General features: G+C 41.6%; 1 protein-coding gene across 1 annotated transcript in view; it reads left to right on the top strand.

The window, feature by feature from the left end:
- Positions 1 to 16630, top strand: part of Maoa (monoamine oxidase A) — a 98240-nt gene that overhangs the window by 61325 nt on the left and 20285 nt on the right. Inside the window, exons 4-5 of the mRNA XM_074063766.1 lie at positions 5193 to 5297; positions 6054 to 6145. Coding sequence (XP_073919867.1) covers positions 5193 to 5297; positions 6054 to 6145 — 197 coding nt within the window. The remainder of the gene's footprint in view (positions 1 to 5192; positions 5298 to 6053; positions 6146 to 16630) is intronic.

Raw genomic sequence — 16630 nt, 5'->3', positions numbered from 1 at the left:
ATATGTTAATAGGCTGTTAAACAGCTATTCAGAATGTTAACATTTTCATCTTTTTTTCTAACTGTGTTTTTCTCCTGAATTAATGGAATTTGTGAAAGAGGAAAAATATTTTCAAACCTGCTCTGCTAGTGATCTTTAATTACCCAAGTGCCTCCAGAAGAACCTGTGTTGTTTCTATCTTAATTGCTTTGTTTTAAATTTCTGTGTGTAACTAAAATCCTGTTTGAAAGATGGTATTATTATTCATTTAAAACCCTTCACTCTTGATGCTAGGGTATCATTTATACTTGAGTATAATTCTTTTTCTGGAGATAGGACTGTATAACTCAGGCACCTACTATGTTAGCCAGTCGCTGTGCAAGCCTTGAGACAGGGGCTAAGAATATGATGAAATATCAGTTTGTGTGTAAACATGTAGGAAAGTACTGCCAAGACCTTGAAGTTGTGTGAGAGATTGTAGATAACAATTTTGTACTCATAAACAGAGGGAGAAGATACATAAAAATGCAAACCATAACACTGTGCAAATATAATAATAACAAAACCAGATGGTGGATGAGTTCCCTAGGGAAATAGGAAATGGGTGGGCAGAGGAAAAGCAAAAGACTGAGGATGGGACCCTAGGAGATTCAGTGGATCTGAGAGGGGAGGGTCTTGGAGAACTAGGTGGAGATTTGGGAAAAGCAGTACATCTGATAGGGTGGATCACATGCTGCCAAGTGCTAACAGGATGGGTACTTCCCTTCAAATATGGCTATAAGGATCTCATTAGTGACTTTAGAGAAAGGGCCCCTGTGAAGTTTTCCTTGGGGGGGGCGGGGACGAATACATTTTGTAAATAAAAGGGTATGAAAGAAACAAACTTCATTTGAGTATGACTGTTTAAAAAAGAATGTAGGGCTGGGGGTATAGAGCATGAACTTAACACACACAAGGCCTTGTTTTTTATTTTCAACACCAAGAAGAAAATAAAAAAGGAAGAAGAATATAAAAAGAATGACAATTGAAAAAGATAAATGTTTCCAATGTTTCCATGTAGAGTATGAAGGCTTTTTCTAGATAGAGTGGAAGTCATTTATGTTTGAAGAGAACTTGGCTACTTGCATTCAGAAAGGATTAGAAAATGATTTTGTAAACTTTTAACAGCATAATACTGTCATCCTATTTAATGGGTCTTTTTTTAGATTATTTCTTTATTTAAAGCAGTATTATGAACTATAGAAAAGAAACCATCAAAAGATTTCTCTCACTGTGGATATAGCTGAGTGGTAGAACAGTTGCCTAACATGTACAGGCCCTGGTTCCATGTAAAATTTTTTTTTCTTACAGACTTTGTCACAAAACGGACTACACAAGTCCCAAAGAATTCATATGGGTTGGGAAGGCATGTTCCTAAACCAATCCAGAAGGTATATGTTTATTTTTAAGGTGATTAAAAAAATATTTGGCAGCTTCCCCAGCAACTTATGATACTATAATAGCACTTACTTCCTTTTGCTTAACTAAAATTCAAAAAATAGAGAGATGAAACACTTCAACGTGACAATCAGTAAGTGCTACTTACTTACTATAGACTTGGCTTAGCTTATAGAACCAACAATGAAGATCTGATATGGGAGCTATAAATTGTCATCTTTTTGTCAATAGCCTCCTGCTATTATGAACATTGGTAGATTAAAGATGTGGTTACTCAAAGGAACTTAAGTATTTGGGGTACAGCTCCAGGGACAATGTGTTCTACCCAACATCAATAATTTCTGCTGTTAGTCCTTTAGAAATTAAAGGCCATTTTGGAAAAGTAGTGAAATTTCAGAGCATAGACACAAAATGAACTTGATTGCTACTCTAGATTTTTTATTTCCCTTTATTTTTAAAGAGCAGTAGTCATTTGGAAGCACACCCCCTGCCTCACTCTTTGGTCATGAAGGCATTTCTTGCTGAGAAGTGGTTTAGGACTGAGAGAGAAACTGCTGGCACCTTGGTGAGAAACATTTAGGAGACTGAGAAGGTCTTTGCCCTTAGTCACAAGACCTCTCCAGGCCCTCCTACTGTGTTACTTTAGGGATTCATGCACACAAAAGTAATCTGTAATTGTCTAATCTAGAAGTGGGCTGTGGAGGAAATAGCCCTTCCAAGCACTTGTGAGAAAGGAGGAATGTCTTGTAGTTGCCAGTTCCCCACATATGTGCATTTCTTTAGCAAGTTTAGGTTTTCTGTAAAATGAGGACAGAGAAGCCAGAAACTGATAAAATGAAAGTATTTAATGAAATCCTTTCAACTTGGTGCCTTTGTCAATAGAATAAAAGTTTATATTATAGAGGGCATTTATTATCTTCTTTTAGAATATTTCATGGCTTCCATTCCTGAGGAGACTGTGAAGCCAGATTCTCCTCTCTCCCTGAACCCTTCACTTCTCCTGGCTCCTTTGTATGTTTATGAAGGCTTAGATCACAGCATCCTTAGAACCTTGTGTAAGCACACTCAAGTTGGCATCATTCTGTAAAGAACTTCATTAGGAGTATGGAACACATTTTGTTGAATTATGTTTATAATATTTTGCTTAATCTCCCCAGATGATTGAGAAAATTTAAATTTTAAATAAAATATTTTTTCAAACCAGAGATTCATTTTGTATGAAACTATTCCTTGACTATAAATGCATTTTACAGAGAAAATATAGATTTTTCTAGATTTCAATTTGCGGAAGATGTATAACAAGAGCCAGCTGTTCGGAAGGCTTTCCAAGCTACTACTTAACCCCAGCCTGTCTCCTCTCTCTAGTTATTTTTGTGTTCTGTGTAAAATGTCTGCTCGTTTCTCTCAGAACACGTAGCATTTTCCAAAGATGGCCATGTTTCCTTGGCAGTCATTTTATACCCCAGGGAGTTTTACTCTCTATTTTTTACTCTTTAGAAACAAAAAAAAGATGTATGTGGAAGATTTATAAGTTCCACATTTCAGAGTTTTCTTTCTTTTAGTGGTGAAGTTTAAAAATGTCTCTAGAACAAACCTATCTTCACATTCAATCACCCATTTAGAGGCAGGAAAGCACATTTTATAAGCAAAGGCTTTGGGAGCAGGAAATTTCTTCTCTACTGTTTACTAGCTACTGTCACTGGGCTTTAGTTTCCTCATTTATAAAATGGAAATATTAATAGTGCTTGGCTCCACAAGGGTGGAGGGAGCACTACATGAGATAACGCATATGAAGATCTTTGGCCAGTGCCAGCCCTGGAGAAGGAGCTCAATAAGCATTAGTGATGATGGTGGTGATGGTGATAAAGGATTTGGAGTCTCAAAAAGTGTATTACAGCATTGCAGTATAGCATTATCAGATAAGAAATCAGATCACATAATCTACCAGGGTTATTTGAATTTGCTATGTGGAAAGGAAATTTACTTCTTTGTCACTTAATGGATGCTATATATTCTTAGTTGCAGAGTAGAGGGCGGGGTACATGCACTTACTTTTATGTCTTGTGCCTGTGCCTTGATGGTCAGGAGTTTTCCTTGAAACTTTTTGACAAATTGTTAATACAACTTTTGATGTTGTACAGTACATGCAGTAGGTTTTCTACAAATATTTATTTAATTAAAATCAAATTCTCATGCAAAATTGTACTTGCAGAAAAGATTTTGACTTTATGAATGTTGAGAAGACATTTATTTTTAAAATATAATTGTCCCTCGGTATCTGTAGTAGGGGATTGGTTCTAGGAACGCCTGTGGAAACTAAGATCCAAGGATGGTCAAGTCTTTCATATAAAATGGTGTCGTATTTGCATATAACCTATGCATATCCTCCCATACGCTTTAAGTCATCTCCAGACAGTTTATAATACCTAGTGCAATGTAAATGCTATGTAAATAATTGTTATACTGTTTTGTTTAGGGAATAATGACAAAACAAAAGTATGTACATGTTCAGTAGAGATCATTTTTTTAAATACTTCCCATCTTCAGTTGGTTGGATCTGCTGATGCCAAATCTGAGGATACAGAGGAGTGACTATAAAAGGAATTAAATTTGCAAATGAGATCTTAGAAACTACCTAGTACTGGTCTCTTTTCCTAAGGGTTCACCCTCTACTTACCCTTGCTTTTGCTTAGCATAGTGTGCTTCACATAATGAAATAAATGGTCACTAATAACAAGCTGTCTTCATGTTAGAGGTCATGGCACCAAGCCATAGAAACCAACTTGGGCTAACAGGAAATTAACTGAAAGAAATGAGAAGGCTCACAGAATCAACAAGAGGACTAACTTGATAATCTGCAGAGAGCAGGAGAGCTCTGGCAAGTTAGGGGCAGGAATGATAGTCATGGTGTTTGTACCAGGAAGCATCTGCTCGACATGCTGTTCCAGGGAAAAAGAACCCACATTCTACTTTCTTCTATACTCGGGTGATGGCCCCCAGGGTCAGAGTCCTCTGAGAGTATGTGATTGGCCAAGGTCAGATCACAGGCTTACAGCTGGGATCCATCAGAAGGTGGTGGTAGAGAGGGAGGATTCTACCCATCACCTTCTATAATGGTAGATGGTATCCCTACCTAGATATACACAGAGGAGGAGAGGAAATTTCCCAAAAAGGAAAGCAGAGTACTGCCAAGAAAGGAGAATGGATGCTGGACAAATGCCCATTGTTCCATAGTGCTAATATTTTGATTTTTGGCATCAGACATAGTCTGTAGTCTAGCCAATCTTTATTTAGCCTGTGTAAACCTTAAAACATGGTCTGAGATATTCTCCTTTGCCATTCAGGTCCTATATGTGGTATGAAGACAGCCCTCCATGTCCTCATTCTGCTCTCATCTGAGTAGGATCTTCCTTCCAAAGAGATTAGATAAGAACTCACTTGGGGGTTAAGAATATTGTGGCCTCAGCATTAGATACTAGGATGAGTTACCTTTACTTACTTATTTGTTCAAATAACTAGAAATGAATAAAAAACTATGATTTTCTATAAATTAAAAACAGCTTACACAGCACTGGGGAAATTTTGCTAATCTTAAATGGCCCTGTTTGGGTAAAATATATTTACTTTCCATCAAAGGGAATGCTTCTGACATAGAAGAGGATCATGTTGCTTTAAAAATGACTTAGGTTGTTTGATTCTTTCTTATGTTTTTAGAATGTCATCCTAACTCAAGGGATTATCCTTTACACTTGGTTCTCTTTGCTTTTATGTTCCAGGGGAAAACTTATCCATTTCGGGGAGCATTTCCACCTGTGTGGAACCCCATCGCATATCTGGATTACAACAACCTGTGGCGAACAATGGATAACATGGGAAAGGAGGTAAAATGTGTGTTCAGTTTGCACATAATCTATTACTGAAACAATAGTGGCAACTTTTTGACATCCTTTCAAGGTACAGAGAACATTGCTTTGGACATTGATGTGTATCATTTCCAATACACCCAACAACTCTGCAAAGCTGGTATGATTTCTACTTGACAAATGGAAAAATGAGTACCAAGAGATTTTGTTATTTACCCAAGACCACGCAGCAGTGGAACGCAGTTTCAGACCCACTTTTGCTGATTCTAATTTTTGTGTGCCTTCAATTCTGTGCCATTGAGCATTTATATGACATATTTTTACCAAGTATCTCTATTTCCAGTTATCCATCAGTAATGCTACTTCAAATAGTAAACGAGGGGAGGATTTTCAGCCCCAAAGTTTGTTTATTTACTCTCAGGCTCTGTAAAATCACTCTCTCAAACTTAAATTGGGGACCTAAACTGAGTATTAGCTTTCAATAATAATAATATTAATAATGATAATCATCATCATTTTACTCATAATTACAGATACATTTATATACATGATTTTATATGTAATTATGGTCATTTTTATTATTATCTTGGCAATAATATTAAGGCATGGAATCCAAAGAGTTCCCTCACATCTACATAGAACTCCAACTCAATTACACATTCTAATAGAGACCAAGAAACCAGTTTTAAAGGTTTCATTTAGGACTCTCTGAGGGGTGGGGTGGTAGTAGCAGTTACCTTTATACCTGAGGTGTGGGACCTCCTTTCCTTACAGATTCCAGCTGATGCACCGTGGCAGGCCCCTCATGCTGAAGAATGGGACAAGATGACCATGAAAGATCTCATTGATAAAATCTGCTGGACAAAGTATACCTGACTATTTAAAATCTACATTTTATCTTCCCTTCTGATCCTTTATATTCTGTCTTAAACTGCAATGTTTTTCTTAGTAACTTATAGGAAAAAAGTTAAGACGAAATCTAACAATTATTCAGTCAGTAGGAACTTTGAGGACACTTTTAACACTTCAGAGCATGTTTGAACAAAAAATGAATCGAATAAAGTAGATGCATGAAGTAGAGCATTTTTTACTGAAAGGGTCATATGATTTGCAATAAACCCAGTAATTATGTTTTTATATTATATAGAGGTTGCCTGTAAAAGCAGTTTGCAAATATATTTAAAAAGTAATTCCATATAGATATAGAATAATAGGAAAATGGAGGGAAACTAGTCTATATAAATGAAAACTATAAACTATATAATGGTTTCAGTTAGGATCTGTGTGCTGGTGGAGTGGCTCAAGTGGTAGAGTGCTTGCCTAGCAAGTGTGAGGTCCTGAATTCAAACCCAGTACCACCAAAATAAAAAGACTTGGCTAGTTAGGATCTGTGTTATTAGTTTAGTAACTTATGGTTCACTAGTGTAGTCATAACTTACTGACTTAATGCAGGAAAACCTTTTGAGAAATGTGTTGTTAGGTGATTTCATGGTTGTATTAATAACCTAGAGAGTATTTAAACTAACATGGCTACTACCACACTAGGCCATATAATTTTGTGGAACCATAACTATATATGCATCCATCATGGACCCCTGTCCCCCCAGATTTTTTTTGGTGGCACTGAAGTTTTAACTCAGGGCCTTATGCTTGCTAGGCAGGTGGTCTTAACCAGTTGAGCCACTCCACCTGCCCTTTTTTTGTGATTGGTTTTTTTTTTTGAGATAAGATCTCAAAACTATTGCCCAAACCTATCTTCAAACAATGATCCTCCTGATCTCTGCCTCCTGAGTAGCTAGGATTACAGGCATAAGCCACCAGTGCTCTGCTCTAAAATGTTGTTATATGCCATGTGACTCTGCATGTATTTTTAATTAATTAGCACATATAGCATTTTTGTACTTATTAGAATGCATTTATTTTGTGCCTACTGTGTAAAGGCACTGTGCAGGACTGACTGAGGAACAACAGTAGTAAACTTGTTAGGATTTAACTCCTATCATCATAGAGTTTATATTGTTCTTGCAGGCAAGATAGACATTGAGTACATAATTACATAATACTAAGAGAATTCCTTCAACAAGGGGAACCATATCTGGTCTGAGGGTAAAAGAAAGAATTCCTTGATGTAGCAGTCTTTACACTAAGGAGTTAGTACATCAACTAAGAATGAGCCACAGAGGCAAAAGGGAGACAGGAAGGATGTATGGCTTGGAGAGATGTTTTTATCCAGGAATAATCCAAGGGCAGGAGAGAAACTGGAGGATAGATCATGTTTAGGAATGACCCAAAGAGGCTTCAGGGTGACAGGGAATGATGAATGTTATGGATGGGGGGTGGTATCTTTTGGGAACGAGCCACAAGGCTGGGAAGGGGAAAATAGTGGAGGGTATGGAAAATAGTGTCTTCCATTAATGAGCAGCAGAGCTTGGAGGAGACTGGAAAGGGTGGATGATGTATGTTGGGGGGTGGTATGATATCTTCTAGGAATGACCCACAGAGTTAGGGTGGGAGACAGAAAAGGTGAGTGGTGTAGGGTGGATGGCAACTTTCAGGAATGACCCACAAGGGCAGGGAGAACAGGATTGGTGGATGTATGGCAAGAAGCTCTCTTCCAGGAATGAACCAGGGAGCTTGGGGAAGACAGAGAAGGGTAGATAAGGTAGGGATGTATATTCCAGGAATAACTCAAGTTGCTGGGGTTGGGGAGATAGAGGAGGCTGAGGTGGGGGGGGTGGTATCTTCCAGGAATGGCCCATAGAAACAGATGGAGACAGATGGAAGGATCATGTTGGGGTGAGAATATCTTTTGGAAATCATCCACTGGATGGGGTCTGGAAGACAGGAAGGGTGGGTATTGTTTGAGGGGTTGGCATTTTGGAGGTAGGGTCAGAGATTCTATCCAGGAAGAGTGAATGGATGGTGTTGTAGGGTAGTATCTTCCAGGAATTACCCACAGAGGCAGAGTGAGATGGAGGATGGATTGTGGCAGTGATAATAGTTTCTTCCAGGCATGTGCTTATGGGCTTGGGAGAAGAGAGAGAGCTTGGATGTTGGGGAGCAGGGAATTGTATTTTCCAAGAATGAACCACAGAAACAGGTGAGACAAGAAGGATGGATTGGTGGTATTAGGACAATGTTATCTTTTGGAAATGATAAACTGAGTGGAAGAGTGGCAAAAAAGACAAAGGAAAGTTGTGGAGGAGGATGATGGCAATGGAATGAGCTGGGGTTATGGGGGAGAAAGGAAGCTAGATGGCCTGAGGATATGGTATTTTCCATGAAAGAGCCATGAAGAGTAGATGATATGGCAAGATATCTTCTTGGAGTGACCCACTGGGAATGGGCACTGTGGAGAGAAAGAAATGAGTGGATGGTGGTGGGAAAGGGGGATGGTATCTTTTAGGAATTACCCACAGGGATGAGGTGAGACATGATAGGGTGGATATTGTATGGTGGGATAGTATCTTCCAGGAATGAGCCACTGTAACAAGGTGGGAGAGAGGAAGGATGGATGGTATCTTCCAGTAATAACTCACAGAGTCAGATAACAGAAAAGGGTACAGCAGACTGGTATCTCCTGGGGATGACCCACCGAAGTGGTGGGGGAGACTAAAGGGTGGATCCTGTTAGGTGTGGTATCTTCCAGGAATGCACCACAGAGGCTGGTGAGGGACAGATAGGAGTGTGGTGATGGTATGTTTCAGGAATGGCCCACTGGGTCTAGGTAGCAGACAGGGAGGGTGTATGGTATGGGGTGCATGATATCTTCCAGGAATATCCAGTAGGGACTGGGGGGAGACAGAGAAGGGAGGAAAATGTATTTTCCAGAAATTTGCCTATGGGTGTATGAAAAAGGAAGGGTAAATGCTAGGGCAGGATGGTATATTCCAAGAATGACTCACTGGGTAGAGGAGGAGGAAGAGAAAGGATGGAAGCTGTGAAGGAGATATATCTTTCAGCAAGGTGCCAGGGTCACAGAGGAGAAGGGAGGATGGTTGGCATGGAAAAATGTGATTATCTTCTAGGAAAGAGCCAGGGTCAGGGAAGAGAAAGGAACAGTGTGGTTATGGTAAGATAGTGTGTTCCAGGAATGATGGGGGTGGGTAGGAGGGAGTGGTTTATAGGTAAGGCTTCTACCTATAATGGTTCACAGGTGCTAAGGGAGAGAGAGGGAAGATAGATGTCATAAAGATGGTATATTCCAGGAATGACCCAAAGGGTCCTGGGAAAAGCAGGGAAAGTTGGGTCATTTAGAAGGATGGTACATTCCTGGAATTAACTACAGGGAAAGGGGAAGATATCAAGAGTGAATGATATTGGTGGGATGGTATCTTTCAGGTATAGCCTAAAGTGAGCAAGGGGAAACTTGATGTTGGATAATGGGGAGGGGTGTGTTATCTCCCAGAAATGAGGCAAAGAGACTTCAAGATTCAGGAAAAAATGTAGAAGTGAATAGGATGCTATCTTCAAGAGTTGACCCACAGGGGCAGGGTGAGTAAATTGTGTTGGGAGGTGATATCTTCTAGGAATGACCGTTGGGTCAGAGAGAATAGACAGTGTGGGATGGTATGTTTTAGGAATGACTCAAAGGAGCAGGAGAGAGACAAGAATTATGTGTGGTAACTCCAGGAATGAAGCATGAATATAAGGGATCCAGTTGGAATAGATATCCAGGAAATTACCCACAGGAACAGGGAAAAATAGGATTGGTGTTGGAAGAATGGTATCTTCCAGGAATGATCCATTATAATAAGCAGGGGCAGGAAGCATGAAAGTTGGAGATCTGATGATCTTCCAGAAGAGTCAGGGTCAAGAGGAAAACTGAAGAGTAAGTAGTGTGGCAAGATGGTATATTCCAGGAAGTGTGACAAGATGGTATCTTCCAGGAATGACTCAAAGGGACTGGAGTGTTGACAGGAAATATGTATATTGGAAAAGAAGAATAGTATTCTACAGGAATGACCCATAGAGCCTTTAGGAAAGTTAGATGATTTGTAAGTTATAGCATAGGTCAGGAATGAGTCACAGAGCCAGGGGTAGACAGAAAATATAGTGTGAATGAATAGTATTCTCCATTAGTTGGCATGGATAATGTGGGGAGATAGTATCTTCAGGAAAGGGGAGAGGATGCAAAAGAGCAGATGAGATTGAAGGATGGCATCTTCAAGGAATAGCTCAAAGGGGCCAAGGGGAGATAGCATGGTGAAAAATGTGGGGTGGGAGGAAGGGGAGTAGTATCTTCACAGAATGGTCATCAGGGGCTTTGAGGACTCCAGCAGGTGATCAGGATGGTATCTTCCAAGAATGATCTACAAGAGTAGGGGTAGACAGGATAGGTAACTTGTATAGAGGAGATGGTACATTCCAGGAATGATCCATCATTTCAGGGAAGGAAAGCAAGAGGTGGGGGTGTTTTGGAGTAGATGGCATGTGCCAGGAATGACCCAAAGCAACAAGGGTATGTAATTAGGGTGGATGGTGTTCCGAATATATCTTCCAGGAACGATCCAAAGGGCTTGAGGGGAGAGACTGGGTCCTGAGTTTGTGTATGGGATTGTCTTCCAGGAATGAGCACAGGATCTAGAAGGAGAAGAGGAAAGGTAGATATATTGGGGATAGTATATTCCAGGAAAGAGATACATTGACAGAGACAGAAAATGTTGGATGTCATAAGCTATGGCATCCTCAGGAATGACCCAAGGAGCTTGATGAAACAGGATGCTTGTATGCTGTTGAAGGGGTGTTATCTTTCAGGAAAGATCCACTTTACAGTACAGGGTGACAGAAAGGGTAGATATTGAAGGTGGGATGGTACCTTCCAAGAATGTCCCACAGGGGAAGGGGGAGACAGGAAGAACTGAATGTTGTGGGAATGATCTACTTAATGGTAGGTGAGATAGGTAGAAAGCATGGAAATTTGGGGGAATAACAGTGTCTCAGAAATCAGGTAGGATGGGGAAGGATGGGGAGAAGGAATGGTATTGGGGTATGCTGTATTCCAGGTCAGAGCCAGTCCAGGGGCAATTAGGAAGGGTGGATGTTTTGACAAGATGGTAGCTTCCAAGAAGGAACTATAACTGCAGGGAGAGATAGGATGTGTGGATTGTTTTGAGCGGAAGAGATCTTCTATGAAGGACCATCCCAGACTAGGGGGAGACATGAAGGTAGAATGATTTTAGCAAATTGTATTTTCTACAAATTGATTCATGGAATTATGGGAAATTCAGGAATTATAAGAAATTATGGCTTCTGGGGCAAATGGTATATTCTAGGAATGGCCCACAGCTGCAGGGGGACACAGAATGGATGAAGTTGAGACAATGGTATCTTCCAGGAATGATCCATTAGTTTGGGGAAAGTTTGGCAAGAAAGTTGGTAGTTGTGAGTAGGTATTATATCTTTCAGCAAGGTGCCAGGGCCATGAGGGAGAAGGGAGGGTGGTTGGCATGGGAAAATGTAGTATCTTCTAGGAAAGAGGTAAGGTCAGGGAGGTGACAGGAGCAGTACATGGTGTGGCAGAATGATATATTCCAGGGGCAGGAGAGACAGGAGGGTGGGTAGTGGGTTGTGGGGATAGTATCTTCTAGTAGTTTGCCACAGGGGATGAAGGGAACAGAGGGAAGGATAGATGTGGTGAAGGTATTCGATTGTGGGGAGGGGTGTGTATCTTCCATGTTGAGTCACTGGGGCAGAGTGAGAGATAGAGTGTATGGTATCTTCCAGGAATGACCCACAGAGTGGGGGACCTTTCCTGACTTTACTGTGCCCCCACAGGTAGATGCCTGGAAAATATCCTCAAAATTGTTATAGTTTTCCTGTTGCCTCTATCCATATTTCCTCAGCCTCTATCCATACTTCCTGGAAAACAACCACTCAAAACCATCTAAACATAATGTGTCCCCCTTCACCATTGGTTGTTTCTGGAAGGTATCATCCACCATGCCCCCTGTCTTTTCCTAGACCCTGTGGTACATTCCTATAACACACCTCACTCCACCATCTACCCGCTAATCTCCCCCGCCCCTGTGGATCATTCCTGGAAGATACCATCCTGTTACACCCTTTCTGTATTTATAATGGTGGATGCTGGGCAGGAATGACCCCCAGTTGCAGGAGAAGACAGGTGTGGGACAATGGTATCTTCCAGGAATGATCCACTGGTTCAGAAAGGGAGACAGGAAGTATGAAGTTATATAGAGTTTACTGATGGTATCATCTTGGAATGAGCCAGGGTTATGGGGGAGAAGGGAAGGTAGATAGCCTGAGGAGATGGTGTTTTCCAGGAAAGAGTCAGGGTCAGGAGAGAAACAGGAAGAGTAGATAGTGTGGCAAGATGGTATCTTCCAGGAATGATCAAAGGGGACCTGAGGAAGATAGAAAGGGCGTTGGTTGTATGGGTAAAATGGTATATTCCAGGAATGTCCCACAGGAACAGGGGGAGACAGGATGGATGGTTCTCCTGGAATGGCATCTTCCAGGAATGATCCATAGAGAATGGGGGGAGATAATGAAATATGGATGAAGAAAGGTGATGATATATTTCCTGAATGAACTAGAGTCAGGGGACAAGAAAGGAAGAAATGATTGTAGGGCAGGTTTGTGACTTCTAGGAAGGATCCCAAGAAACTTTGGCAAGACAAATTGTTGTGAGTGGGATGGTATCTTCCAGGAGTAGACACAGGTAGAAACTAAAAGTGTGGATGATGTTGGTGGGATAGTATCTTCCAGTAATGAATCATAAAGCCAGTATGTCAGGGAAAGTTGGATGATGTGTGGGTTATAGTGTAGGTCAGGAATGAGGATCCTGTAAAGTGGATGGTCAGGAACCATGCATTCTTGTAGAGAGATCTATCTTCCAGGAAGTGGGTGTGTGTGTGTATGGATGGCATCTTCCAGGAATAGTCCCAATGTGCCATGGGAGGAGCGGGTAACATGGTGGAAAATGTGAGGTGGAAAGAAGTATATTCAAGGAATTCTTTATATGGGCTTAGGCACTCAAGATGGTATCTTCCAGGAATGGTCCACAGGGGTAGTGGATGCCATGGATTGCATTGAGGAGAAGAAATATTCTGGGAATAATCCATTGTTTCAGGGAGGGGAGAAAAGATGTGTGGATGTCTTAGAGTAGATGGTATGTTCCAGGAATGATGGTATGTTCCAAGGGAAGATAAGAAGGGTGGTTTGGTGTTGTAGGTATGATTTCATCCAGGAGTGATCCAAAGTGTGGGAGGACACAAAGGAACCTGTTGGTAGGGGGAGTATTTTCCAGGAATGAGTCAAGGAGGCTGGAGAAAGGCAGGAAAGAGTAGATGTGGTGGGGATGGTAACTTCTAAAAAGGACCTATAGTAACCTAGGGAGACAAGAAAAGTTCAATGGTGTTGGAAGATGGTATCATATATTCTGGGAATGATTCACTGAATAGTGTAGGGGAGACAGGAAGGGTAGATGTTTTAGATGGGATGACATCCCACAGGGGTAGGGAGAGACAGTAAGGGTGTATATTGTTGGTAGAATGGTATCTTCCTGGAATGAACCACTGTGTGAATGCGGTAGATAGGAAAGCATAGAACTTTTAGAGGTTGGTAGTGTCTTACAGGAATCGGCCAGGGTGATAAGGCAGACCAGAAGGAGAATTTTATGGGGAAATGTTATTTTCTAGGAAAGGGCCAAGCTCCTGGTGGCAAGTAGGGAGAACAGATGATTTGGCCATTACTATATTCCAGGAATGATCCACTGGGGATGGGGGCGGAGGAAGGGGTGGATGTTGTTGGGGTTAGTATCTTCCAGAAATTACTCATAGAGGCTGTAGTGAAACACAATAGATTGGATATTGTGAAGTGGAATAGTATCTACTAGGAATGAGCCACTGGGGCTAGGTGGAATAGAAGAAGGGTGGATGGTGTCTTCCAGGAATGATCCACAAAGGCAGGGGAGAACAGGAGGGTGAATTGTAGCAGGTGCAGTGTCTTCTAGGAATGCACCATTAGGGGTGTGTGGGGGGAGACAGATATGGGTCTGGTGGGTGATAATTTCTGAGAACAACCACAGGCACAGGTGAAGATAGGATGTGTGGATAGTTTGGGGTAGATATCTTCTGGAAAGGATTGGAGGAAGGCAGCGAAGGAACAATGATTTTAGTGTATTGTATTTTCTAGGAACTTATCCACAGAGTTATGGGAAATTCAGAAAGGGTGTATGCTGGTACAGAATGGTATAGTCCAGGTATATATACAGCTACAGGGAGAGACAAGATGGATGAATGATGTTGAAATAATGTTATCTTCCAGGAACGATCCACTAGTTTAGAGAGGGTGGATGGGAAGGTGCCAGGTTCATGGGGAAGAAGGGAGGTTTGTTGGCATAGAGAAATATGATGTCTTCTAGGAAAGAGATGGGGTCAGGGAGGAAACAAGAGCAATGCCTGGTGTGGCAGGATGTTATATTCCAGGAATGATCCACAGGGGCAAGAGAGATGTGAGAGTGGGTAGGAGGGGTTGGATGTAGAGATAGTGTCTTCCACGAGCACACCATAGTGGCTTGGGGGGGGGAGGTAGATGTGATGGGAAAGGGTAGATGTGCTGGGAATGGCATGTTGTAGATTACCCAAAGGGGCTTGGGAGAAGCAGGAAAAGTTGGATGATTTGGGGGATGACATTTTCCAGGGACTATCCACAGTGGAGAAGGAGGCTACAAATGTTGATGGTATTGGTGGGATGGTATTTCCAGATACATCCCAAGGAGGTCAGGGGAACTTGATGTTCAATAATACGGAGGTGGTAATATCTTCCAGGAATAAGCCACAGGGGCCTCTGGGACTCAGGAAAAGGTAGATTTGATCAGGATGTTATCTTCCAGGGATGAGTCACATGCAAGAAGAGTCAACAAGGATGGATAGAGTAGGGGGATGATATCTTCCAGGAATGGCACAAAGAGCATGGGAAAACAGCATGGGTGGATGGTAGTGAGGAGTATCACCTTTCAGAAATGATCCACTGGGTGGCATAGGGGATGTTGTGAAGGGGATACTATCTTTAAAGAATGACCTGCAGGGAAAGCAGGGAGGGAAGATGGGGAAGACTGTGTTAGGGGATGGTATCTTCCATGAATGACCCACAGGATAGAGTGGGAGAGGGAGACCTGTGAATGATGTGTGAGATGGTATCTGCCTAGAAAGGCAGAGAGAACGGGGAACAGCTTTTGTGAACACCCTAGGATGGGAAGGAGATTGGCAAGTTTAGCAACTGAATGGTCAGTGTGCCTGGATCATAGAGATGGCAAGATCATGCTGTGTAAGGGAAGGAAGGTTGGAGTACTGGTTGAGCACCCTGTGGTACAATGTATATTGGCTACATTCAAGATTTAACCTTTCTCCATTTTAGGCCATTGAAGGTTTTGTTTGGTTTTGGATTTGTTTATTTGTTTGGTTTGTTTTTTTTTTGAGACAGGGTCTCGCTGTGTAGCTTAGATTGGCCTGGAACTTGCGATCTGCCTGCCTCAACTTCCAGAGTGTTGGGATTACAGGCATTTACCATCACGCCCAGTTTATCACTGAAGGGTTTTAAGTAGAAAGGTTTTTGGAGTTTTGCACTTTTTAAAAAGTCCTCATTGTGTATAAGATGGCAAAAGGTACAACAGGGGATGTAGAATGACTAGGTAGGAGCTACTACTTTTATGGTCTAGATGAAGGACTGTACAGTACCCTGGACCTGGGTAGAAGCAAAGGAGATGAAGTGGTGAGGATCTTCATTAAAATAGTTGAGAAGAAGTGTCCTCAGTGATCCCTGGCAAGCATATTTACCCTTTAGACAAAGCCATTTGAAACTAACCCATAATTTCTTGGCAATTAGAAATTTGGTGACATTTTCTATCATGCCACTCCCCATGACCCATCTAGACTGTTCCTGGAAGATGCCTTCCACACCATCTGCTGTTCATTGCAATCCCCCATTTCATGGAAGATACCATCTCGCCATACTATTTATTTTCCTCAGGAGTTAACAAATGTGTTCCTTAGGAAGTTGAGCCCACAAGGTTTTCTGTTTGTTGTGATGGTACTGGAGTTTGAACTCAGGGCTTCATGCTTGCTAGGCAGGCACTCTACCAACTTGAGCCTACTCCCGGCCCTTTTTTGCTTTAGCTATTCTTCATGTAGGGTCTCATGTTTTTCTCTACAGAGACCAGGATCCTCCTACCTATGACCACTCACTTTGCTGGGATTGCAGATATGTGCCACCAGTCCCAGCCTATTATTTGAGTTTGGCCTCACTAACTTTTTGCCTGTTCCTGTGCTCTACCTTTAAAGTAGCTGGGAATATAGGAGTGAGCACCTGACCTTTTTGTTTTCCAA

The sequence above is a fragment of the Castor canadensis genome, chromosome X (genome assembly GCF_047511655.1).
Source record: "Castor canadensis chromosome X, mCasCan1.hap1v2, whole genome shotgun sequence".
Lineage (NCBI taxonomy): Eukaryota > Metazoa > Chordata > Mammalia > Rodentia > Castoridae > Castor > Castor canadensis.
This window is presented reverse-complemented; position numbering and strand designations above follow the sequence as displayed.